At 37.4% G+C, this 26,463-nt stretch overlaps 1 protein-coding gene across 3 annotated transcripts in view; it reads left to right on the top strand.

The window, feature by feature from the left end:
* Positions 1-26,463, top strand: part of CPED1 (cadherin like and PC-esterase domain containing 1) — a 320,724-nt gene that overhangs the window by 50,948 nt on the left and 243,313 nt on the right. For all 3 annotated transcript variants that reach the window (XM_081244675.1, XM_081244676.1, XM_081244677.1), the window contains exons 3-4: positions 17,959-18,065; positions 24,240-24,315. In XM_081244675.1, coding sequence (XP_081100801.1) covers positions 17,959-18,065; positions 24,240-24,315 — 183 coding nt within the window. The remainder of the gene's footprint in view (positions 1-17,958; positions 18,066-24,239; positions 24,316-26,463) is intronic.

Raw genomic sequence — 26,463 nt, forward strand, 5'->3', positions numbered from 1 at the left:
TTGATTCACTTTGCTGTACAGCAGAAACTAACAGAACATTGTAAATCAACTCTACTCCAATAAAAAATAATTGAAAAATAAATAAAAGTGTATGGAGTCTCAGGGGCCAACAAGGGTCCATGTGGCTGAGAAGAAGTGGGGTTTGGGGAGTGCTGCTTTGAGGGAAAGAGCTAGAGAACTAGGTTGGGGCAGGTGTGAAGGATCTCTGTTGCTTTGCTAAGGAATTTGATCTGTATTGTGCTGGCAATGATAAGATCTGTGTTTTCAGAGGAGGATTGTGGCTTTATGGAGGAAAATGGATTAATGAAGGGAAAAGAAATAGAAGCAGGGTGACTAATTAGGAGACTTTGCAGAGATAGTGAGATCTTAGATTTAGAGACTGCGATAGGATTTGGAAAGGTCAGGAAATATTTAAGAAATTCTAATTTAGGTTGGATGGGAATTGGAGATCAATGGGAAGTGGAATGAGAGACAAGTACTGGTTGAAGATGATGTTATGCTTTCTAGCTTGAGGGAGAGAAAGTGACTACACCTTTGACGATAATAAAACTGGAAGGACGGACAGATTTTTGCCAGGAGATACAGGTTCTGATTCATATGTGTTCAGCAGGGCATCTGTCTTAGGATGTAACTGGAGATCTGAAACATAAGAAAGGTTAAGAAATGTAAATTTGAGAGTCAGTGGCAGGGAAGCAATAGCTAAAGCAATGAATGTAAATAAAATCATCAAAGGAGTTGAATTTAGAGAGAAATGGTAACAAGTGAAATGAAAGGCTAGAAATTTGGGGAGCTGCATGTATTGAGGAGGGTCTCAAACCCTGAACTTGATCTATTTTTCAGTCTTCTGTATTTTAAATACCATCGGAATTGTCTTTATCAGAGAATCCATCTTGCATAGAAAGTAATTATTTTTCACTTTCTGCATTGTAGTGCAGATTGGTTTTGTAATACAACATTCTTAGTATAAAATACTTGGTGAGATATGTAATTAATATGTGTCTAGTTACAGCCATATACTTAACAGTCATCATCTTTTTTTCTCTGGAGAATATGTTTATTCTGATTTTTTTTAAAAAAACTAAAGTCCATACTTCATTCAGATTTTTAAACTTTTTACCTAATGTCCTTTTTCTGTTCCAAGATCCCATCCAGGATACATTACATTTAGTTGTCGTGTTTCCTTAGGCTTCTCTTGGCTGTGACCCTTTCTCAGACTTTGTTTTTGATGACCTTGGCAGTTTTGAGAAGAACTGGTCAGGTGTTTTGATGTGCCTCAATTGGGTCATGCCTGGTATTTTCCGATTAGTATAGGGTTATGGTTTGGGGGAGTAAGACCACAGAGGTAAAATTCTCATCATATCATATCAAGGGTATTGACTATCCACATGACTTATCACTGTTGATATTAGCCTTAATCACCTGACAGTTAGTGTTTGTCAGGTTTTTCCACTGCAAATTATACTTTTATTTCCCCTTTCCATACTGGACTCTTTGGAAGGGTGTCACTGTGAGCAACTCATGCCAAAGGGCTAGGAAGTTGTGATCTACCTCCTTGAGTCTGTAGTAGCTATGAAAATTATTTGATATTTTTTCACACCAGAGATTTGTCTCTTCCTCCGCATTTATTTTTTTATTCAATAATTTGTTTATATCAGTATGGACTAGTGGATATTTATTTTATACCAATATTACTTTACTTATTTTTTGCTCAAATTGTTCCAGTTTTGACCATTGGCTCCCGTGCCCCTTTAACATACCTCCATCACTGCTTTTGTTCATTTGTTTGTTTACTTGTTTGGCTTTGAGCTCTTCCTCATTTTCTGGCACTGTGATGCTCTAGGCTCATCTTGTACACTTACTTTTCCAGCCCTTGAATCAGTCATACCTCCAAGGACCCCTGGGTCCTCTTATTGGAGAATGGAATTAGAAACCAATATCTGAGTGTTAAGTGCAGTCTGAGTTTTAAATTGCTGCAGAGTTCATTTCTTTTCAGGTCTCCTAAGCTGGTGAGAATTCCAGACTTGTAGAAATTTGGTAAAATGCAATAATGAGAGTTTTCTCCCAGACAAACAATAGTCTTGAAGCAGTAAAAGTTTAAACACACATGCACACACATCTAATCAGTTATACTTCAATAGAAGACTATATAAGTGGCATGAAAATCTTTTTTTTTTTAAGTCACTTTAAAAAAAGAGAACAAATATATGGATACCAAGGGGGAAAAGGGGTGGGGTGGGAGGAATTGGGAGATTGGGATTGATACATATACACTACTGATACTATGTATAAAATCAGCAACTAATGAGAACATACTGTATAGCACAGGGAACTCTACTTAATTCACTGTGGTGAATGAAATGAGAAGGAAATCCAAAAAAGAGGGGATATATATATAGATATATATATAGATATATAGATATAGATATAGATATCTGATTCATTTTACCATACAGTGGAAACGAACACAACATTGTAAAGCAACTATACTCCAATAAAAATTATTAAGAAAAAAAAACCTATGGGACTTCCCTGATGGTCCAGTGGTTAAGACTCTGAGCTCCCAATGCAGGGGGCCTGGGTTCGATCCTTGGTCATGGAACTAGATCCCGCATGCTGCAACTAAAGATCCTGCATGCCACAACTAAGAACACGCATGATGCAACTAAGACCGGGTACAGCCAAATAAATAAATAAATAATTTTAAAAAACAGAAAACAAACAAACAAAAAAACCTATGGAAGGAAACTTTAGCAAGCCTTCTAAAGTAAACATTTCTTGAGTTTATTTCATAGAAATAAACTGATCTATTTCTTTTCATGCTCTTCTTAATGAAAAGTTCCTTTAGAGCAGGAGGCTTTTAACTTCTGCAAAAGTTTAAGCATAATGTTGCTTTCTTGAGCTTGTGAGTAGGTTAGAAAAATTTCAGGAGTTCAAAACTCTTCACAGAAACAATCTCCAAACCTCTCTTAGGGCGGAAAGCTGGTAGACATTAGGGCAGGAAAACTTTATCCCTAGTGTAGATTTAGAACATCAAGGGAGAGAATGGTTTAGAATTTCTCTATGGTGAAACACAAAGTTTTCATCATCAGCTCTTAGAGGTTAAGGAGCCAGAGGCATAACAAGCAAAAATCCATGACCAGAGTCTTGGGGCAAGAAACCAGATTTAATTAGATTTTGTGACCATGTTATATAATGCATTGAAAATCTCAAGTTTCAATATATATGATTTCTTTTAAAATGAATTCTGAAAATTGAAATATATAATCCAATAACATCTACTAAGTGTCTACTATAATCAGTGTTATATACAAGAACTTGAATGTTTGCTGTCCTTAAAGAAAAGCCATGAATCAAATTAATTAAGTATGGGTAGATCTATCATATTAAGAATACAGTTAAGGAAACAGGTTAATGCAGCTTGGTTCAGGAATGGCTAATTTATATTCAAACAATCTTGTGGTAGAATCAAGCATAGAACCCAATTTATTATTAATAAGTTAATAATGTATTCAATAATGTAAACTGTCTACTAAGCCTGGTAAAAGAAGGATACAGAGAAAGGAAGACTTTGTTATGTGACAAGAATCTTATAGTTGTGAAGAAAAGGGTGTACAAAGGGAACAGTGAACATGTGAAATATCCTCATGTTATAAAGGAATATTATGTATTATTTAATAATTGTTATATTATAAAGGAATATTATGTATTATTTAAAAATCAAACATTTTCAGTATTTCACACTGAAATAAAATAAATTTTAGGAAATCACACTACTGTATCCTTAAGGAATTTAATAGTATAATACTATGAATAAGTAAATGAGACTTGGCTTTAGTAGCTGTGTATCTTAAAAGTTCCTAGACAAATTTCTTTTCCAAGTCATACTTTATAAATCTTTTCTGCTTCAATCAAATGTATGTGTTCACAGAAAAGTTTCTAATAAGTAAAGCACTTGGAATCTGCTATTAGTTTTCATAATTAATATTACAATTCTTTAAATGCAATGATTGGTTACCTTTGTTTTTCTTATGTACTTCTCTCCTTCATTCTTACTAAGAACCAAAATATATCTTTATGTCCTTTTTAAAAAACTACTCTAATATTTTTTCTTATTATTCATCCATTTTTAATTTTTACAAAAATATTTCAATATCCTAGCATTTTATTGAGTCTTAGTTATTGGTCTACTGCTCACATTCAGTTATTCATTCATCTATGCATTTACCAAATAGGTAGCAAATACTTGTTAAATTCCAGCCACTGTTGTAGATACTGAGAATACAGCAGTGATTAAAATAGGCCCTGTTCTGCCCTCTGAAGCTCACATTCAAATGGGGATAGACAGACAATAAACAAATAGATAAGAAATACATAATGTGTCAGATGATGATAGATCCTATGGAGAAAAGTAAAGCAGGAATAGACTTGTCAGTCCTTGAGAATAAGTAGCATTTATAAGAATGATGCTATCTCAGAGCTCTCCGTTGTTCTCTGGGTTGAATTACTGTTGCAGTAGACTTTATCAATGAGGAGGTCATTTGAGAGCCAGGAACAATTGTTTGCTTTACATGGCAGCCTGACTATGAGAGACTGGAAATATTCTAAAGGCAGCCTCACTCCTTAGGGCAGATGCTTGATTAAAACAAAAACAAGAACAAAAACCTTTAAAAATAGCTCTTACTTTTAACACAGAGATGTTAGGTGGTTCCTGAGAATGCTTAGAGAAGGATAAATACTATAGTCAGTGCCATATTAGTCTGAATTAATAAAGTTGGACCCTGACATCTCCTTCTAAAATTGTCTGTGGAGATTTCACTGCTTCCAGACCCAACACTATGGAGGCATGATAATGAGCAATAATGTTCTACAGTTTATGGGGAGAATCCTATAGATTTTTCATGTTGAGATGGAGAATGGAACATCCACATCCTGTTTTCTTAGAACTATGTCCTATGACCTCTCTATTTAAGGGCTTGGCTAGCCTGATCTGGGAGCTTGTCCTGCTCTGGTTTCTTTGTGACAGGGAAAGAAATCATTTTAACCATCAAAAAAAAAATCTGAGAAACTTTTAGAGGTCTCTTTTCAAAAGTAGGTAGAAACCCAGTTAATACTTATAGTTCCTGAGTACATGTGCAGGTGAGAGCTATCTCCTTTTACACATGAATATTTCTCTTACTTCAGTTACCAGTGGTATCACTAATAATGTTTTAGGGTGCTGTTGCTGGGTGAGGGTCTAGGAATACCTGAGGTATACCTGTTATAGTCTTTTTCCTCCAAGGTCCCAAAGGAAAATAGACACTGGACAGTAGTTGAGAAAATACCAAAGCTAGATAGTTCCTCTTTGTCTCAGTTTCTTCTTCTGTAAAGTATGTGTAATAATAGTTTCTACTCCACAGTGTTGTTGGAAGTTCTGCATAAGTTGATACATATAAGGCATCAAAAGCTGTGTCTCTGTTGCCTCCCTGTTTTTTGAAGCAATAATGATGTAATGATCACAAACATGGCTTCTGGAGCTAGATTTCCTGAATTCAAATTCTCTTCCTATCAGGAACTAGATGGCTGACCTTGGGCAAGTTATTTAACCTTTCTGAACTAAAAAAAAAAAACAAAAACAGAAAAAGTATATCTAGCAGGGTATTGTATAAAATAAATTAATTAATGCAAATACTTGGAACAGTAACTGGCATACTCTAAGTACTCAAGAACTAATTGCTGTTGATTCATTACCACTACTACTGCTACTATTCCTTATTTATTAGTGTGGGCTTGGTGCCCAAATCCTAATGCAGTATTCTAAAGAGTTAGGCTGAGTCACATAAAGGTCTCCTTTCCCTATGCCAGGAAAATCTAAGCCATCATCCAAATTGGCCAGGATCTGCTTTGCCTGTTTTTTCCCCAATCTAAACCTTTTTTTTAAGTTACTTTTTATTGGAATATAGTTGCTTTACAATGTTGTGTTAGTTTCAATCCAAATCTGACTTCTCAGCTCTTACACTAATGGCGACCTTCAGGGGACAGAAGAAACACATCAAGTAAGACCAACACCAAAAATGTTTGCCTCAGTGCCTAGAAAGAGCCTGTCCTGGGCCACATATAACTGGGGCAACAGCCCTGAGACAGACTGAATGTGGAAAGAGTCCAAAGAGAGAGTGTGAACAAGAAAGAAATGAAGGCAGGTCCACGTAGGAGTGGGACCTGGTCCACTTTAGCAATGCAACCAAAAAGACATATGGGAAAAAGATGGCTACAGGCCAATCGTTTTTTTCCAGGCTTGTTAGAGATAGAATGACTCTAAGAGGCCACACTTCAGTCCTTGCCAACTTTAACATGGCCAACCAAATCTCTCTGGAGTTGAAGTGACCTTATTCAACCTTGTGAAAGAGCACGGCCAAAGATGGAAATCAAAGGGTATGTTCAGACATGTTTTTTTTTTTTTTTTTACATCTTTATTGGAGTTTAATTGCTTTACAATGGTGTGTTAGTTTCTGCTTTATAACAAAGTGAATCCGTTATACATATACATATGTTCCCATATCTCTTCTCTCTTGCGTCTCCCTCCCTCCCACACCCCCTATCCCACCCCTCCAGGCCATCACAAAGCACCAAGCTGATCTACCTGTGCTATGCGGCTGCTTCCCACTAGCTATCTACCTTACGCTTGGTAGTGTATATATGTCTATGCCTCTCTCTCACTTTGTCACAGCTTACACTTCCCCCTCCCCATATCCTCAAGTCCATTCTCTAGTAGGTCTGTGTCTTTATTCCTGTCTTACCCCTAGGTTCTTCATGACATTTTTTTTTCTTAAATTCCATATATATGTGTTAGCATACGGTATTTGTCTTTCTCTTTCTTACTTACTTCACTCTGTATGACAGACTCTAGGTCTATGCACCTCATTACAAATTGCTCAATTTTATTTCTTTTTATGGCTGAGTAATATTCTATTGTATATATGTGCCACATCTTCTTTATCCATTCATCCGATGATGGACACTTAGGTTGTTTCCATCTCTGGGCTATTGTAAATAGAGCTGCAATGAACATTTTGGTACATGACTCTTTTTGAATTATGGTTTTCTCAGGGTATATGCCCAGTAGTGGGATTGCTGGGTCATATGGTAGTTCTATTTGTAGTTTTTTAAGGAACCTCCATACTGTTCTCCATAGTGGCTGTACCAATTCACATTCCCACCAGCAGTGCAAGAGTGTTCCCTTTTCTCCACACCCTCTCCAGCATTTATTGTTTGTAGATTTTTTGATGATGGCCATTCTGACTGGTATGAGATGATATCTCATTGTAGTTTTGATTTGCATTTCTCTAATGATTAATGATGTTGAGCATCCTTTCATGTGTTTGTTGGCAGTCTGTATATCTTCTTTGGAGAAATGTCTATTTAGGTCTTCTGCCCATTTTTGGATTGGGTTGTTTGTTTTTTTGTTATTGAGCTGCATGAGCTGGTATAAATTTTGTAGATGAATCCTTTGTCAGTTGCTTCATTTGCAAAGATTTTCTCCCATTCTGAGGGTTGTCTTTTGGTCTTGTTTATGGTTTCCTTTGCTGTGCAAAAGCTTTTAAGTTTCATTAGGTCCCATGTGTTTATTTTTGTTTTTATTTCCATTTCTCTAGGAGGTGGGTCAAAAAGGATCTTGCTGTGATTTATGTCATAGAGTGTTCTGCCTATGTTTTCCTCTAAGAGTTTGATAGTTTCTGGCCTTACATTTAGGTTTTTAATCCATTTTGAGCTTATTTTTGTGTATGGTGTTAGGGAGTGATCTAATCTCATACTTTTACGTGTCCCTGCCCAGTTCTCCCAGCACCACTTATTGAAGAGGCTGTCCTTTCTCCACTGTACATTCCTGCCTCCTTTATCAAAGATAAGGTGACCATATGTGCGTGGGTTTATCTATGGGCTTTCTATCCTGTTCCATTGATCTATCTTTCTGCTTTTGTGCCAGTACCATACTGTCTTCATTACTGTAGCTTTGTAGTATAGTCTGAAGTCAGGGAGCCTGATTCCTCCAGCTCCGTTTTTCGTTCTCAAGATTGCTTTGGCTATTTGGGGTCTTCTGTGTTTCCATACAAATTGTGAAATTTTTTGTCCTAGTTCTGTGAAAAATGTCATTGGTAGTTTGATTGGGATTGCACTGAATCTGTAGATTGCTTTGGGTAATAGAGTCATTTTCACAATGTTGATTCTTCCAATCCAAGAACATGGTATATCTCTCCATCTATTTGTATCATCTTTAATTTCTTTCATCAGTGTCTTATAATTTTCTGCATACATGTCTTTTGTCTCCTTAGGTAGGTTTATTCCTAGATATTTTATTCTTTTTGTTGCAATGGTAAATGGGAGTGTTTTCTTGAATTCACTTTCAGATTTTTCATCATTAGTGCATAGGAATGCCAGAGATTTCTGTGCATTAATTTTGTATCCTGCTACTTTACCAAATTCATTGATTAGCTCTAGTAGTTTTCTGGGAGCATCTTTAGGATTCTCTATGTATAGTATCATGTCATCTGCAAACAGTGACAATTTTACTTCTTTTCTGATTTGGATTCCTTTTATTTCCTTTTCTTCTCTGATTGCTGTGGCTAAAACATCCAAAACTATGTTGAATAAGAGTGGTGAGAGTGGGCAACCTTGTCTTGTTCCTGATCTTAGTGGAAATGCTTTCAGTTTTTCACCATTGAGGACAATCTTGGCTGTGGGTTTGTCATATATGGCCTTTATTATGTTGAGGAAAGTTCCCTCTATGCCCACTTTCTGCAGGGTTTTTATCATAAATGGGTGTTGAATTTTGTCAAAAGCTTTCTCTGAATCTATTGAAATGATCATATGGATTTTCTCCTTCAATTTGTTAATATGGTGTATCACATTGATTGATTTGCATATATTGAAGAATTCTTGCATTCCTGGAATAAACCCCACTTGATCATGGTGTATGAGCCTTTTAATGTGCTGGTGGATTCTGTTTGCTAGTATTTTGTTGAGGATTTTTGCATCTATGTTCATCAGTGATATTGGCCTGTAGTTTGCTTTCTTTGTGACATCCTTGTCTGGTTTTGGTATCAAGGTGATGGCCTCGTAGAATGAGTTTGGGAGTGTTCCTCCCTCTGCTATATTTTGGAAGAGTTTGAGAAGGATAGGTGTTAGCTCTTCTCTAAATGTTTGATAGTATTCCCCTGTGAAGCCATCTGGTACTGGGCTTTTTTTTGTTGGAAGATTTTTAATCACAGTTTCAATTTCAGTGCTTGTGATTGATTGGTTCATATTTTCTATTTCTTCCTGATTCAGTCTTGGCAGGTTGTGCATTTCTAAGAATTTGTCCATTTCTTCCAGGTTGTCCATTTTATTGGCATACAGTTGCTTGTAATAATCTCTCATGATCTTTTGTATGTCTGCAGTGTCAGTTGTTACTTCTCCTTTTTCATTTCTAATTCTATTGATTTGAGTCTTCTCCCTTTTTTTCTTGATGAGTCTGGCTAATGGTTTATTAATTTCGTTTATCTTCTCAAAGAACCAGCTTTTAGTTTTATTGATCTTTGCTATGATTTCCTTCATTTCTTTTTCATTTATTTCTGATCTGATTTTTTTTGTTTTTTTTTTTCTTTTTGCGGTATGCAGGCCTCTCACTGTTGTGGCCTCTCCCGTTGCGGAGCACAGGCTCTGGATGCGCACGCTCAGCGGCCATGGCTCACGGGCCCAGCCGCTCCACAGCATGTGGGATCTTCCAAGACCGGGGCATGAACCCGTATCCCCTGCATCTGCGCCACCAGGGAAGCCCCTCTGATCTGATTTTTATGATTTCTTTCCTTCTGCTAACTTTGGGGTTTTTTTGTTCTTCTTTCTCTAATTGCTTTAGGTGCAAGGTTAGGTTGTTTATTCGAGATGTTTCCTGTTTCTTAAGGTGGGATTGTATTGCTATAAACTTCCCTCTTAGAACTGCTTTTGCTGCATCCCATAGGTTTTGGGTCATTTTGTCTCCATTGTCATTTGTTTCTAGGTGTTTTTTTTATTTCCTCTTTGATTTCTTCAGTGATCACTTCATTATTAAGTAGTGTATTGTTTAGCCTCCATGTGTTTGTATTTTTTACAGCTCTTTTCCTGTAATTGATATCTAGTCTCATAGCATTGTGGTCAGAAAAGATATTTGATACAATTTCAATTTTCTTAAATTTACCAAGGCTTGATTTGTGACCCAAGATATGGTCTATCCTGGAGAATGTTCCATGAGCACTTGAGAAAAATGTGTATTCTGTTGTTTTTGGATGGAATGTCCTATAATTATCGATTAAGTCCATCTTGTTTAATGTGTAATTTAAAGCTTGTGTTTCCTTATTTATTTTCATTTTGAATGATCTGTCCATTGTTGAAAGTGGGGTGTTAAAGTCCCCTACTATGAATGCATTACTGTTGATTTCCCCTTTTATGGCTGTTAGTATTTGCCTTATGTATTGAGGTGCTCCTATGTTGGGTGCATAAATATTTACAACTGTTGTATCTTCTTCTTGGATCGATCCCTTAATCATTATGTAGTGTCCTTCTTTGTCTCTTCTAATAGTCTTTATTTTAAAGTCTATTTTGTCTGATATGAGAATTGCTACTCCAGCTTTCTTTTGATTTCCATTTGCATGGAATATCTTTTTCCATCCCCGTACTTTCAGTCTGTATGTGTCTCTAGGTCTGAAGTGGGTCTCTTTTAGACAGCATATATATGGGTCATGTTTTTGTATCCATTCAGTCAATCTGTGTTTTAGTGGGAGCATTTAGTCCATTTACATTTAAGGTAATTATTGATATGTATGTTCCTATTCCCATTTTCTTAATTGTTTTGGGTTCGTTATTGTAGGTCTTTTCCTTCTCTTGTGTTTCCTGCCTAGAGAAGTTCCTTTAGCATTTGTTGTAAAGCTTGTTTGGTGGTGCTGAACTCTCTCAGCTTTTGCTTGTCTGTAAAGGTTTTAATTTCTCCATCAAATCTGAATGAGATCCTTGCTGAGTAGAGTAATCTTGGTTGCAGGTTTTTCTCCTTCATCATTTTAAATATGTCCTGCCAGTCCCTTCTGGCTTGCAGAGTTTCTGCTGAAAGATCAGCTGTTAACCTTATGGGGATTCCCTTGTGTGTTATTTGTTGTTTTTCCCTTGCTGCTTTTAATATGTTTTCTTTGTATTTAATTTTTGACAGTTGGATTAATATGTGTCTTGGCGTATTTCTCCTTGGATTTATCCTGTATGGGACTCTCTGTGCTTCCTGGACTTGATTAACTATTTCCTTTTCCATATTAGGGAAGTTTTCAACTATAATCTCTTCAAATATTTTCTCAGTCCCTTTCTTTTTCTCTTCTTCTTCTGGAACCCCTATAATTCGAACGTTGGTGTGTTTAATGTTGTCCCAGAGGTTTCTGAGACTGTCCTCAGTTCTTTTCATTCTTTTTTCTTTATTTTGCTCTGCAGTAGTTATTTCCACTATTTTATCTTTCACGTCACTTATCCATTCTTCTGGCTCAGTTATTCTGCTATTGATCCCATCTAGAATATTTTTAATTTCATTTATTGTGTTGTTCATCGTTGCTTTTTTCGTCTTTATTTCTCCTTCGTCCTTATTAAATGTCTTGCATTTTGTCTATTCTATTTCCAAGATTTTGGATCATCTTTACTATCATTATTCTGAATTCTTTTTCAGGTAGACTGCCTATTTCCTCTTCATTTGTTAGGTCTGGTGGGTTTTTATCTCGTTCCTTCAACTGCTGTGTGTTTTTCTGTCTTCTCATTTTGCTTATCTTACTGTGTTTGGGGTCTCCTTTTTGCAGGCTGCTGGTTCATAGTTTCCGTTGTCTCTGGTGTCTGTCCCCAGTGGCTAAGGTTGGTTCAGTGGGTTGTGTAGGCTTCCTGGTGGAGGGGGCTAGTGCCTGTGTTCTGGTGGATGAGGCTGGATCTTGTCTTTTTGGTGGGCAGGTCCATGTCTGGTGGTGTGTTTGTGGTATCTGTGACCTTATTATGATTTTAGGCAGCCTCTCTGCTAATGGGTGGGGTTGTGTTCCTGTCTTGCTAGCTGTTTGGCATACGGTGTCCAGCACTTTAGCTTTCTGGTCGTTGAGTGAAGCTGGGTGCTGGTGTTGAGATGGAGATCTCTGGGAGATTTTTGCCATTTGATATTATATGGAGCTGGGAGGCCTCTTGTGGACCAGTGTCCTGAAGTTGGCTCTCCCGCCTCAGAGGCACAGCACTGACCCCTGGCTGGAGCACCAAGAGCCTTTCATCCACACGACTCAGAATAAAAGGGAGAAAAAGTAGAAAGATAGAATTAGTAGAAGTAGAAAGAAAGAAAGAAAGAAAGGGAGGGAGCAAGGAAGGAGGGAAGGAAGCAGGGAAGGAAGGAAAAAAGAAAGAAAGAAAATAAAGTAAAATAAAATAAAGTAATATAAAATAAAATAAAGTTATTAAAATAAAAAATAATTATTAAGAAAAAAATTATTTAAAACAAACAAACAAACAAAACGGACGGATAGAACCCCAGGACAAATGGTGGAAGCAAAGCTCTACAGACAAAATCTCACACAGAAGCATACACATACACACTCACAAAAAGAGGAAAAGGGGAAAATATCATAAATCTTGCTCTCAAAGTCCACCTCCTCAATTTGGGATGATTCGTTGTCTAAAGGAGGGAAGGAAGGAAAGAAAGAAAGAAGATAAAGTAAAATAAAATAAAGTAAGATAGGGCTTCCCTGGTGGCGCAGTGGTTGGGAGTCCGCCTGCCGATGCAGGGGACGCGGGTTCGTGCCCCGGTCCGGGAAGATCCCACATGCCGCGGAGCGGCTGGGCCCGTGAGCCATGGCCGCTGGGCCTGCGCGTCCGGAGCCTGTGCTCCGCGATGGGAGAGGCCACAACAGTGAGAGGCCCGCGTACCGCAAAAAAAAAAAAAAAAAAAAAAAAAAAAAAAAAAAAATAAAATAAAGTAAGATAATATAAAGTTATTAAAATAAAAAAATTATTAAGAAAAAAAATTTTTTAAAAAAACGTATGGATAGAACCCCAGGACAAATGGTGGAAGCAAAGCTATACAGACAAAATCTCACACAGACGCATACACATACACACTCACAAAAAGAGGAAAAGGGGAAAAAATCATAAATCTTGCTCTCAAAGTCCTCCTCCTCAATTTGGGATGATTCGTTGTCTATTCATATATTCCACAGATGCAGGGTACATCAAGTTGATTTTTCAGCTTTAATCCGCTGCTTCTGAGGATGCTGGGAGAGATTTCCCTTTCTCTTCTTTGTTCTCACAGTTCCCGGGGCTCAGCTTTGGATTTGGCCCCGCCTCTGCATGTAGGTCGCCGGAGGGCGTCTGTTCTTTGCTCAGACAGGACGGGGTTAAAGGAGCAGCTGCTTCGGGGACTCTGGCTCACTGAGGCCGGGGGGAGGGAGGGGTAAGGATGCGGGGCGAGCCTGCGGTGGCACAGGCAGCGTGACGTTGCACCAGCGTGGGGCGCGCCGTGCGTTCTCCCGGGGAAGTTGTCTCTGGATCCCGGGACCCTGGCAGTGGCGGGCTGCACAGGCTCCCCGGAAGGGGGGTGTGGATACTGACCTGTGCTCGCACACAGGCTTCTTGGTGGCGGCGGCAGCAGCAGCCTTAGCGTCTTATGCCCATCTCTGGGGTCCGCGCTTTTAGCCGCGGCTCGTGCCCGTCTCTGGAGCTCCTTTAAGCAGCGCTCTTAATCCCCTCTCCTCACGCACCAGGAAACAAAGAGGAAAGAAAAAGTCTCTTGCCTCTTCGGCAGGTCCAGACTTTTCCCCGGACTTCCTCCCAGCCAGCTGTGGCGCACTAACCCCCTGCAGGCTGTGTTCACGCCGCCAACCCCAGTCCTCTCCCTGAGCTCCAACTGAAGCCCGAGCCTCAGCTCCCAGCCCCGCCTGCCCCGGCGGGTGAACAGACAAGCCTCTCGGGCTGGTGAGTGCTGGTCGGCACAGATCCTCTGTGCGGGAATCTCTCCACTTTCCCCTCTGCACCCCTGTGGCTGCGCTCTCCTCCGCGGCTGCGAAGCTTTCCCCCTCCCGCCACCCGCAGTCTCCGCCTGCGAAGGGGCTTCCTAGTGTGCGGAAACCTTTGCTTCTTCACGGCTCCCTCCCACTCGTGCAGGTCCCGTCCCTATTCTTATGTCTCTGTTTTTTCTTTTTTCTTTGGCCCTACCCAGGTACGTGGGGGAGTTTCTTGCCTTTTGGGGGGTCTGAGGTCTTCTGTCAGCGTTCAGTAGGTGTTCTGTAGGAGTTGTTCCAAGTGTAGATGTATTTCTGGTGTATCTGTGGGGAGGAAGGTGATCTCCGCGTCTTACTCTTCCGCCATCTTCCTATAACTCCCCCAGACATCCTTTAAAGACCAACTGAGCAAATATCAACTGCCTATAGTCATCTCAACAAAAGCAATTTACCTAATGAACAAGCCTAATTCATTGAGAGTTAAAACATGGAACAGCAACTTGCTGAATGAACAATTCTTGGAAAACTGACAAACCCGTGTTTCATACCAGTTCTAAGGACTGTTTGCTGCTACTAAAAGCAGAGCCCAGGTAGAGTTTGGGCCAGGTCGGGGCACTAAGGTAAACTACAGAAAATGTGGGAAGCTGGCCTCAGCTGTCAGTGGCTGCCTTGTAGGATATGAACTCAAAACTTCTAAGTTTTCAAATGAAAGCTGAAATCTGGATTTTTATGTGAATTGTGCTAACATTTGCATTTTGACAAATGCTTAAAATTAAAAACAAAAACAAAACAAACACAGTGCAGACCAAATGCACCCTATATGCGGGCATTACTCCCCCTGTGTGCCTGCAGTCTGCAGTCTCTGCTGTACGCATTGTCCACTAAACACTCATGCTTTTAGGTTGTTGAGTGTGGCCCCAAAGCTTCACAGTATATAGTAATTTGTAATCTTGTTGAGGAACAAATTTGTATCCCAGATGCTCCAAGGTTGACTTCTGAATGTTATTTACTTCACTAGTGAGTATGCTTTGCTCTCTGCCCAGTTTCTAGATTTCACTATGGTTTTGGGAGTTTTTTAAACCAAGCTTGAATTCATAGCACCACTCATAAAACAAATAAAGCTTTTTTCTTTAAAAAAGGGCTGTGGGAATCAGGCAAGGGAGTAGATTTCTAGATAGAAATGAAGAGAAATTGAAAAGGTCTACTTTAACTAGAAAATTTAACTAAGAAATAGAGATTTAGAAGTTTGATGTAGAATTCAGCAAGGGTAACAATAGGAATTTTGAGTGGAAACAATCAGCATTTTTTTCAGACCATGGTAGCAAGAATTAGGCAAGAAGGATATGAAGAGATCGCTGAAAAGTTTTGGTTATACTTTACTTCGTTTTAAGAGGAAATTGATGTGCTATACGGTATTTTTGAAATATTAACTTTTCACTTAAAATATTAATTGAATATTTTTGAGTGATGAGGGGTAACCTTATGAATATCAAGAAATTGTGTGATGCTTTATAAGTTAGCCTAAATTCTTTTTGATGTTTAGATTCCTTATAGCTGCTAAGGGCAGTGATTGTCTGCCCTTTTGTTTTGCTATTTACTTTCATATTTCTAGTACAGTGTTCGGCTCAGAGGAGGTTCTTAATAAACTGAATACTTTGAATTATTTAAATGTGTCTCCAGTTTTCAAACATTTATGGCTTAAATATGTATTTCTTTCTATCAATTCTAGAAATTGTGTGTATGCCTTGGGTAATAAAGGGGGGCATGCTTCAGACTTAGAGGAATATAAAACATACTCTGTTTTTTAACACCCATACAATACAGTCCATAATATGAAATTCCTCTTTGCATATTCTTATCTTCTTAAAATATTTAGTTGTGTATATTATAACAGGAAGTTTCCTCTAGGGCTTTAGTGGTTCCTGGGCTAGAAGTAATATCGAATGAAAGTAGTCTCTGTGTTTTCCCTTTTGAATCCATATCAAAAGGTTTTGGCTGAAAATGCCAGGTGCACATTTAAAATAAAGTACTGGAATCATCATAGAGTATTAGGTTTTGGCCATTGGAATCTGCTTGTAGTTTCCTTCAAAGTGAGAGTGCATGGGACAGGGTAGACCCTTGACACCTAAGGCCTGATGGCTATTACCTGGATGAGATCTCTCCCAACTCCCAATCACTGACACCATTTCTCTTTGTTCTTTTGAACTATTGTGCTATCTTCCAGCATCCTGAGATACATCAAGCAAACAGAGAAGCTCTAGGACAAGAGCTCAGTTAACTTGAGTTCAGTTGTCTGGATCCTTTTGTTTGGCAGAGAGGTTTCCCTTCCAGCAACAGGACAACTATAGAGGGACCAGTAGCTCAGAGAACACAGGACTTGTCAAATGGAAAAGGACTTGATTAGTGCAGAGTGAAATTTAATTCCTAATTGGCATAGATATTCTTCCTCATCAACTTTTTTTCCTGTATAATTCTTCTTTGAAAGCATTATGCTCTCAAGTGAGAAATTCTAGGAAATTTTTAAAAGACAGAATTTGGAGGCATTGGATATTTTCTAGCTTTTTGAAGCCACTAATAATGCAGGAACTGACTTGTGAGGTCTGGCATAAATAGTTACTTGAAGGGACATTTATCTTAGTATTGATCAACAAAAGATGCCATGTGTACAGCAATTGCTTCATTTTCTAAACCGGATTTCCATCCAAAATGGAGAAAGTTTCCCAGGTAGTACCAATTCTTTTATATATTACTTAGTGTTCTTTTTCTGTTTTTTTTTTTTTCTTGAGATAGATATTTCTATATTGTTTCTGAAGTAATGTGTTTACTACCCTATCATTAGCTAGTGATTCATTCATGCATTTAACAAATATTTCTAAAGCATCAATTATATGCAAGGTAAGCTGATACAAATTTATGTAAATAGATCAAAAAGAATAAGGGAAAATAAACCCATATATAGCCACATATATGTTCATTTTTAAGTAGTCAATTACTTATGCAAGAATGTACTCTGCTGAGATTATTTTGGCAAGTAACTATGATTTATTGGCAAAGAACTTTGTTCTTGGTGAAACAGATGAAATATTTCTTTAGTCTGTGTTATACTCTGTATTCTAGAGTCAACTCTGTCTATAACTAGAACACAAATTCCTTTTAGACTAAACCTATCTTAAATTTTTCATTAAATTCTATTTTCTACCTAACAACTTTTTCTTTGTAAGAAAACTTATAAGAGCATTTTTTATTTAATTTATTTATTTTTGGCTGCGTTGGGTCTTCGTTGTTGTGTGCGGGCTTTTCTCTAGTTGTGGCGTGCGGGGGCTACTCTTTGTTGTGGTGTGCAGGCTTCTCATTGCAGTGGCTTCTCTTGTTGCAGAGCATGGGCTCTAGAGCGCAGGCTCAGTAGTCGTGGCGCACGGGCTTAGTTGCTCCACGGCATGTGAGATCTTCCCAGACCAGGGCTTGAACCCGTGTCCCCTGCATTGGCAGGCGGATTCTTAACCACTGCGCCACCAGGAAAGCCCCTTAAGAGCATTTTTTATTTTCAAGATCTATGAAAAGTAATGGTAATACGGAGGCCCAGAACAAAATGTTCGATGTTTTGACTTCATATCGTTATAACTCTCTCATCTCTTAAGAGACTTTATAATTTTCTTTCCTCCCAATCTCCAATTAAGATTTTATAAATTTATAAAATTCGTGATTTGAAACATTCTAATTTTAGTCTTTTAAAGGAATTTTATGATATAACTTAAGATAATTGGACTTTCCCTAGGATACAATATTAAAGTGTTACTTCTGCTTAATTAGAAAAGGTGAATTTTAGTTACTTTGAATATATACTTTTAAGTATATTCAGAATCATTGTTACTTATGTTTTAGGATTTAAATAATTACATTCTTTAATCTGAAGAAGTAAATGGTGCCTTTAAAAATCTGATAAGAAATTGTTTGTTTTTCCATACTCTTTTGCTTCTAGGTGATTTGGGCTCTTGGGATCTGCTCGTTTGCCTGTCTTCTGGGAAAGCTGGTGGAAAACCTTGCATATCCAAGGAAGACATGTGCCAGTTAGGTTTACATCAAAAGGTAAACATTCTTTTTCAAAATGTGCACAGATTTTATCAGACCTATGAATATTAACACCAGGACTTCCTGGTGTTGAAAAAAAAAAAGTCTTGAAAAACTGGAACCGTTGCATCTTTGGAGAAAGTTTCAATGGCCATGCCTTAAACACTTTACCATAAATTTTCACCATTTGGGTTTGATAAGATCCCCTTCAACTTCAGCTGCTACCAATAAGGATCCAGTTTTAGCTAGTGGGACCCAAAACTTGACCTTGAAATACATAGCCTATGGAGTGTTGCTTACCCTGGCCACCTGTTCATCCAAAGTAGTAAAAATTTTATTTACTAGATCCCTGTTTTGACTTTTCAAACTTAAATTGATATCCTGAGTTATAACAAATTTATATAGTTTTTTATTAACTTTTAAAATTGACATCCCATATCTACTATCGTGTGTAAACTTTTATAAATGCTTCTAGAAAAATTAACTAAAAATTATCAGATGCCTACAATATGCTAGTCACTGTGCTGGAAAATTTGCATATGCTCTATTTTTCGTAACTTTAACAAATCTGTGAGAAAAGTGTCAAAGCCAATAGCTATTTTTCAGTAGTAAAAGAGTACTATAGTAACTACCATGATCAATTGATATTTCTGCAATTGACAGTTGTGATTACTCTTTCTTCCTTCTAACTTTTTCCTTCCTTGACCTTTAGACTGAGCGCATTCTTTCACTTCTTCTTGTACATCTTTGGCCATCCTTTCTGTGTCCTTCAGAGCCACCTTTTCTCTGTCCGTTCTTTAAATGCCTCTGTTCCCCAGCACCGCCTCTAACGTTTCACCTACCATTTGTAGTTGATGAGTCCCAAATCTACATCTAAAGTTCATAGCAGTTTCCCATGCTTCAGTCTTGCGTGTGTAATTACCCACTGAGCATCTCCACTTAGATGTCACATAGGACCTCAGACTCAACGTAGAGAAAATGAATTCATTATTTTCCCTGGTAAACTCACTTCTGTGCTTGCATTTAGAAGCTCTGCAGAATTGCTCTGTTGGTCATGCGCATGATTAACCACTCCGTCACTTCCTAAGATAGAAATCTGGCCTTCACCTTTTTTTTTTTTTTTTTTTTTTTTTTTACCGTATGCGGGCCTCTCACTGTTGTGGCCTCTCCCGTTGCGGAGCAAAGGCTCCGGACGCGCAGGCCCAGCGGCCATGGCTCACGGGCCCAGCCACTCCGCGGCATGTGGGACCTTCCCGGACCGGGGCATGAACCTGCGTCCCCTGCATCGGCAGGTGGACTCTCAACCACTGCGCCACCAGGGAAGCCCTGGCCTTCACCTTTGAGCCCTTCCTCTCTCTTGTCATCTGCATTCTATCAATCATGAATACTAAGGAATCTAACTTCTAAATAGTTCTCAAATATCTTACCTACTCTCCATACTTATTGCCTTTATTCTGGTCAGACAGTCACCATGTATAACCAGGACAATTGCTGAATCCTCCTCACTGATTTTTCTGAAGCAAGTGTTTTGCCCCTGAAATCCATTGGGCTCTCAGTTATCAGAGTGAAAAACAGAAAATGCTGAATTAACCTGGTTACTCCTGTGCTTAAAATGTTGCATGGCTTCCCATCAGCTACAGGATAAAGTCGACAATATTTGCTGTGTGTATCAGTCAACCTCCCAGCAGGAAACAAATGCCATACTCCAAAGGATTTAACTGAAGAGAAACTAATGAAAGAGCTATTTACAGAGCTTTTGGCAAGATAAGAGAAACAAAAAAGATTAGAGGCACCCAGGGACCAGCAATATCATAAGGTTTTACCACCCTTGGTCTGAAGAAGGGTGTGTACAATAGAAGGAATTGTATAGCAAAACCAAATAAGAGCCGGGGCCAAGAAAGAGGGATCCGTGGAAAGAAGCTAGAAACATAGGGGAATGTAACCGTTGCCAAATCATAGCCCTGCAGAGAGGAAGCCAGGAAGATAAGTATTCAGCCTCTCTCTACTACCTTCCAATCTCTTGCCAAGGCCTCCTCCTGAGAACAATTCTAAGTGCTTACATATTTGTTTATATACATTCTTTACATATGAAGAGACTGAAGCACAGAGAGATTAAGAAAATTACTTAAGTCCTCCTAGCTAATAAATGAAGCATCTAGGATTCAAACTCTGGAAGTCTGACTTTAAATTCTGTATTCTTAACCATATCACTATAGAACCTTTCTAAATAAATATTTAGCTGCTGCACTTAAAACCTATTCTAATGAATATTCTTAAAGAATACACAAATTCTAAATGATACATTTAGATAACTGTCACTTTGGAGCATGAATAACTTGAAGTTTTGTGAACCATGACTTATTTATGTAAACATAAATATTCAAAACAGAAGTTGCTTCAGATTTGTTGGGTATGTGTTAGGATTGTTAATGACCTTAGAATGAACAAAGAAAGGGCACCTGCTCAAATGAGGATTACTCACCTCTTCAGAGCTTTGGAATTTAAGTGCTTAATGAAAATGATCTTAAGGTCTGTTATAGATGATGAATGACCAGGAGTCTCTCTAGCCAGGAGGAAAGTAGCAGGAATTTAAAACTGTATTGGTCTGTGATGCTGAAAGTGAAGCAAGGTCCACTATTTGGGGTGACACTAAGTTTAGTAAGCGGGGCTCTATCTCACCTCTAACAGGTCCTGGTATTTCAAGAGCAGAGAAATTCATTTCTAGTTCTGAATGTGTGTAGGATTAGAAGTTCCTGAATCTGGGATGCTGTTTTTAGTACTTGGAGCACTGAGAACTACTGAAATGGCTCTTATTCTACAGCTTGCTAGGACATTTTCAGGTGACCGTGATGGAGTGATAGTTACCTGGGAGAGACATGGATGATAATAAGACTTTTTTCTTTGATTAACTGGTTCCCTTCTTGCCATTAATTCTCTTCATTATGGATGATACTGAACAGCTTTCAGAGAAGGTCTGATTTTTGGTAAAAGATGTGAACATCTGTACAGATCTAATGAGGAAAAAGGACAGTTCCCTAAGATACAATGTGACACGTGTGTCACTCTCAATGTTCATGAGTGACCAAAAAAATTTTTTTTACCTGGGTACTTTCTTACACTTTATATAAATAGCTCATCTCAAATGTCTACTTTCCATAGTGAGTTAATGGTATTACTGTAGTTTTAGTTTTTTTGAGTTATAAACACTTTCTGAATGTTTATAATTAACATCATACTGTTGCTCTTATTAATGAAATATGTCTCAAAATAAGAATGATTTTTTTTTACTTTTGCTTCTGACGGTATGTAATGAAAACAATTTAGATTACCACAGAGTAGGATTGAAATATTTTTAAATGCGCATTTCCTTCCTCCCAGTTTGATCTCAGAAATATTCTAGGGCCCAAATGTCATTGTCATTTTTTTATATGCATTCTAATCCTTTCAAAGATACAGAAACTTCTGTGCCAAGAAAAACAGCTGTCTATATAAAATATACATGCGTGCACTTGCGCGCACACATGCACGCACACACACACACAGACACATATAAAGCATTCAAACCCAGTACAAAATCGGTATATATTAAAAATGACTGTTTGGGTGGTAATGATGTGTCAGTGTAGCTTCATCAGTTGTAACAGATATACCACTCTGGGGGAGATGTTGATAATGGGGGAGGCTGTGTGTGGGTCGGGGGAGTGGGTATATGGGACATCTCTGTACCTTCTGTTCAATTTTGCCGTGAACTTAAATTATATTAAAAATAATTATTGCAGTATTAAGCTGGAGAAGCTCATCGTATAAAAGTCAGCTAATCCCAGTGAAAACTTCTTTATGTTCCACTTGATAATGATGCAAATCTTATATATTTTATGTTGTACATAAAAATAATAAAAGCACTAGGACATTGAAGAACATTATTAGGTTTAACAATTAAAAAGTTAATTAAGAAAGTTAATATGTGTAATAAAGTTGATTTAGCACAGCTGTAGGACCCATAGCCCTGTATGTGTTTATTTTTTTGTGCCAAGTTATTTAGTTTAACTGCTTAGCTTGGTGCTCAGTTCCAGAGTAGAACAGAGATGATATTTCTAGTGTCACGTGTCACCATGGTCATGTCATCTTCTTCTACTCTGTGAATGCCAAAGATGTGCTTTGGAGTGGAAGAGGTTATCGGGTAGGGGATGGGAAAGTGAGAGTAGTTGCTTCCTTTGGCTTGGCTCTGGTTTCTTGAAGCAAATGCTTTGTTGACCCTGAGTCAGTTCATCGTCGTGACCCAAGGTCTCGTGAAAAGTCATCTCTCTGATATGACACAACAACTACCCTTGTATCTGAAATCTGTGCAAGCTGTACTCTGTCTGTGCGGCATTTACACACATTCTTGTGGCCCGTTAGTTCAGTTACTGTTATCCATTTAACCAGGGCTCCGCTAGTCCTTTCAGTTTGTAGAGGTCAGGACGGCATACCAGGGACGCTCTAAACGTCTGCAAGGCCGGCACATTTACTCTGAGCCCTTCAAGAAGTGGGAGAAGGTTTTCAATGGGACCTGTGTCCATACACAGCCTTCACTACTACTTACCTAATGCTGCTGCTTTTTCTTGGTCCTTCTATCGTTAAAGATTCTATTTAGTCAATAGCAACTGAGTGATTTTTTTCCTTAAGTGGAGGAAAATAGTTCAAGTTTATTGACTTTTAAACCTTTTCACAATCTAATTTAGAAAGGTTCTTTGTGTGTTAACAATAACAGCAAAACCCCCAAGCCTCTAGGATGGGTTCCCCAGACCTTTGCAATCATGCTGTGTCCCTCCCTCCAGCTTGTCTTAGGCTGAACTGAAAACTTCAGGACTTTATGAAAGCCCTTCTTCTTCTCCTACATTTAGACTCTAAAATTGATCACTTTTGAATTTGAGAAATGTAGACATCCCTAAAATCTAAAGTGTACTATACACTTTTCTCAATTGTCGTATTCACAAGAGCGGATTCTGCTGAAGCCTGGGCTTTATTTATGCATGACCTGGGCTGAAGTTTACAGTTTGCTGAATAAACGGATAGAGTTAGCAAGATTGCAAGGGTTAGAGAACTTTTAAATGATGAACTGTTTCAAAGCACTTTAAATGAATCCTTTTTTAAAAACTACAGCTTATGACTGAATTATTGAATTGATCAAAGCTTAGAACGGAAGTGGTATTTAGAGACCGAAGGCTCTATTTTACAAATGGAGAAATTGAAAAGAAGTAAAGGGACGGGCTCAAGGTTCTGATTTTGTCACATGCCAGAAGTGGGACTACAACCCATGTCTCTAGTTCCCTCTCTTTTCTCCAGCTGCAGCTGAGTTCTTTTTATCCAGTCCGGCCAGCCGGCCACAGTAAAGAAACTCTAATACGTTTTTAGGGTAGAGTGAATTAATTTGAAAGTATCAATAATTGCTCAAAAATGAATCTGATTTTCAAGCTGATTTACACTGACTCTTTCTGTTGGTTTTAACGAGGCATTACCATCTTTGGCATTATTTGGGGGATTTAGCTGAGAATAGCTAACCTGTCAATTCAGAAGAGGAGGGAATTAAGCTTGCTTGTATCTTTTCTTTAAAAATTAAAAGGTATGTCTGAATTTATGACAACATTTATGAAGCTTTCTAAGAACAAATTTTTGTTAAAATATAGTTTTGTGGTGACTGGGTTTTATACTCGAAAGCAATAAATACCCTTCAGTATGAAGTGAAAACTATAAATGCTAACAGGTTTAGCATTGAATTACCACTAGATGTCCATGATTCAAATCATTGAGGGCCTTTGGAACTTGGGAGTGTAGTTGACTTTGAGGAATGCTTAGTACTATTTTTTGCCAAAGCAAAATGTGCAACTATCAAGTTAGTAGTGTTACTCTATTTGCCATAATGACATAAATTATTTTCTTATTTTTTCTAGCAAATATCATGGCTTTGAAATATATCAAGGTTTTAACAAGTATTCCCAAATATTTTGAAGATTTCTAAGGGCATGTTTTTATTTTATGTTATCAAATAAACCACTCTATTATTTTGGATTTTAATGGTGACTTACAGAGATTTGAAAATAGGAAGTGGATGGTGTAGACAATGCTTCACATCTGTACCCTGTAGGCTGTTTGTATTTTCTTTGCTTTAGCAGAGAATGCCTAACTCACTAGAATCTTTTTTATTCCTTTCAGGTAAACATATTACCAGAAATACAACATCAGCTTTGCAGAAAGGAAGGATTATGTCAACTAATTAGAAGATTTCCAGGTAATCTTTCATTTGCTTCCTTATGCATAAACCTGTGAGATATATAGGCTTCCTCAGCAGATACCAACCAAGGAGCTCTCAGATCGGCACACTAAGCTCCTTTATCAATTCCACTATCACAAATCTTCCAGAATCCACAAGGTTTTGCCAATGGGAGGACCTTGATAATAAGGAATAACACAAAACATTGATATTCTTTCTTTTAGATTTGCCTTCTAACTTTCCAGATGAATATTCCTTTTCTTCCTATGTATTTGTCTTCAAAATAATTGCTGCTTCATATTTAAAACAATTATAGTACTTCTTAATTATATAAAACTTGAGGTTTTAAAAAAATGTATTTCTTTATGTTAAGTGATTCCGATCGTAACAATTTTGTTTCTTCTTTCTGAAGTTCTCTCAATTTGTCTTGACAACTTTAGAAATTTGAGACAAAAATTACCATCTCACTTCCTCATAGAATCCCAGCGTGGAAAGAACACATCAGATGGCATATGCGTCTTCATAGATGAAATTATAGCCTACTTGAAAACCCATCAGTGAAAGAGTTCCTCACATTTCTAGTTTAAAGCCCACTTAGTGTTTAATAGTTATGCCTCTAGAAAGTATTGCACTATATAATTAAAAATTAATTTGTGTCTGAGTTGAATCAGAAAACTGGTATCTTAACCCATCAGCTTTTCCATGGGGTTTCTGCTTCTACATCAAACATTAACCACATTGGCATATCCCATTATAAAGACTACAGTCTTCTGTTGTCATTTACCAAGGATTAAAATAAAATAAATATAAATCAGCAATTAATCTTTCAATTTAAGATACTTGTTTAAAATAAATAATAGCTGTATAAACCTGGTTCTGCTGTTATCATTTTATATGACAGGTGTAACTGACTCCCTCATCTCTTTGTTTTGTTTTTGTAAACTTTAACTGGATAGTTTTTTATTTTATAAAAAAAAAAGTAATGTTTTTGTGAGAAGCAAGTAAAATATTACCATTAATGCATTATTAATAAGTATCTAGAAATCCTTTAATGAAGGCAATTTGAAAAACATTTGTTTATGTTTTGACCAGAACTTACATACTTTTAAAGTATGTTTTTCTTTGTTGCTGTTTACATTTCAAAATGATTGATTAGCACTGGAGTTAGCAGAATAGAATCATAATAATGAAAACCTGTTTGTAGCCAGAAATGGATTACCAGTTTTAAAAAGTTCCCTAAACAACTCTTACCTGAGTTTATATTTTGCTTCCATAAAATTAAAAAGTTTTTTTTCTGTCTTTTTTGCTTTAAACATTTTTTTTTTCTCAAGAATATATATAAGTTCCAGACACATGTAGTCCTTTCCCCACTCTGTCTAGTTTGTAATTTTCTACTTATCTCTGTGACTAACAAGGTAATTTCATGGAATATATAGCCTTTTTAATCGAATTATTTCTCCTGTAATGTTATCTTTCTGTAGCTGAAGATAATTTTCTTAGATGTGTAGCTTTAAAGCAATATGTCTACAACATTGTTTTCTGATATAAGCTTTATAAACAGTAGCTTATGTTGGAGACTCTGGCTATGAATATACAGTATACACTATAAAATCAGTATTCACAAGATTAAAAAACACGTTATTTGTTGTGAATGCTGAATATTTAATATTGAATACAGATTAGATAGCATCGTGCTGGTACCTAAAGTTATTTTAAAAAGTAAAGTATTATTAAAAAGATAGTAAAACTAAACATAATACTATATACTTTAGCCATTTTATTTAAAGCTGAAGTGGCCCATGCTGTTTTGAGCTGTGTTTCATTTAGAGACAGGCAAAACACAAATTTTGAACCCAGAGATTTTAGCTCCACCGCCTATTAGCTGTGTGAGTTAAATTTGGGGTTTGTTGGTTTTTGTTTTTGTTTTTGTTTTTTAATCTATATAGTGAGTAGAGTGAGACCCATTTCACAGATTTAATTAAAAAAATAAAGTGTAGTTACAGGTATGTGTATGTGTGTGTATAATTTTATTGGAAGAATGAAGCATATTACAATATATATGTATTATGTACCTCCAAAATGGTAACTGGATGATCCTAGATTTGAAAAGTCCAGTAACAGGCCTTTCAATATTTTCTCTCTTCATATGATTGATTATCACTACAG

This window comes from Mesoplodon bidens (genome assembly GCF_964165515.1).
Source record: "Mesoplodon bidens genome assembly, chromosome: 9".
NCBI classification, from domain to species: domain Eukaryota; kingdom Metazoa; phylum Chordata; class Mammalia; order Artiodactyla; family Ziphiidae; genus Mesoplodon; species Mesoplodon bidens.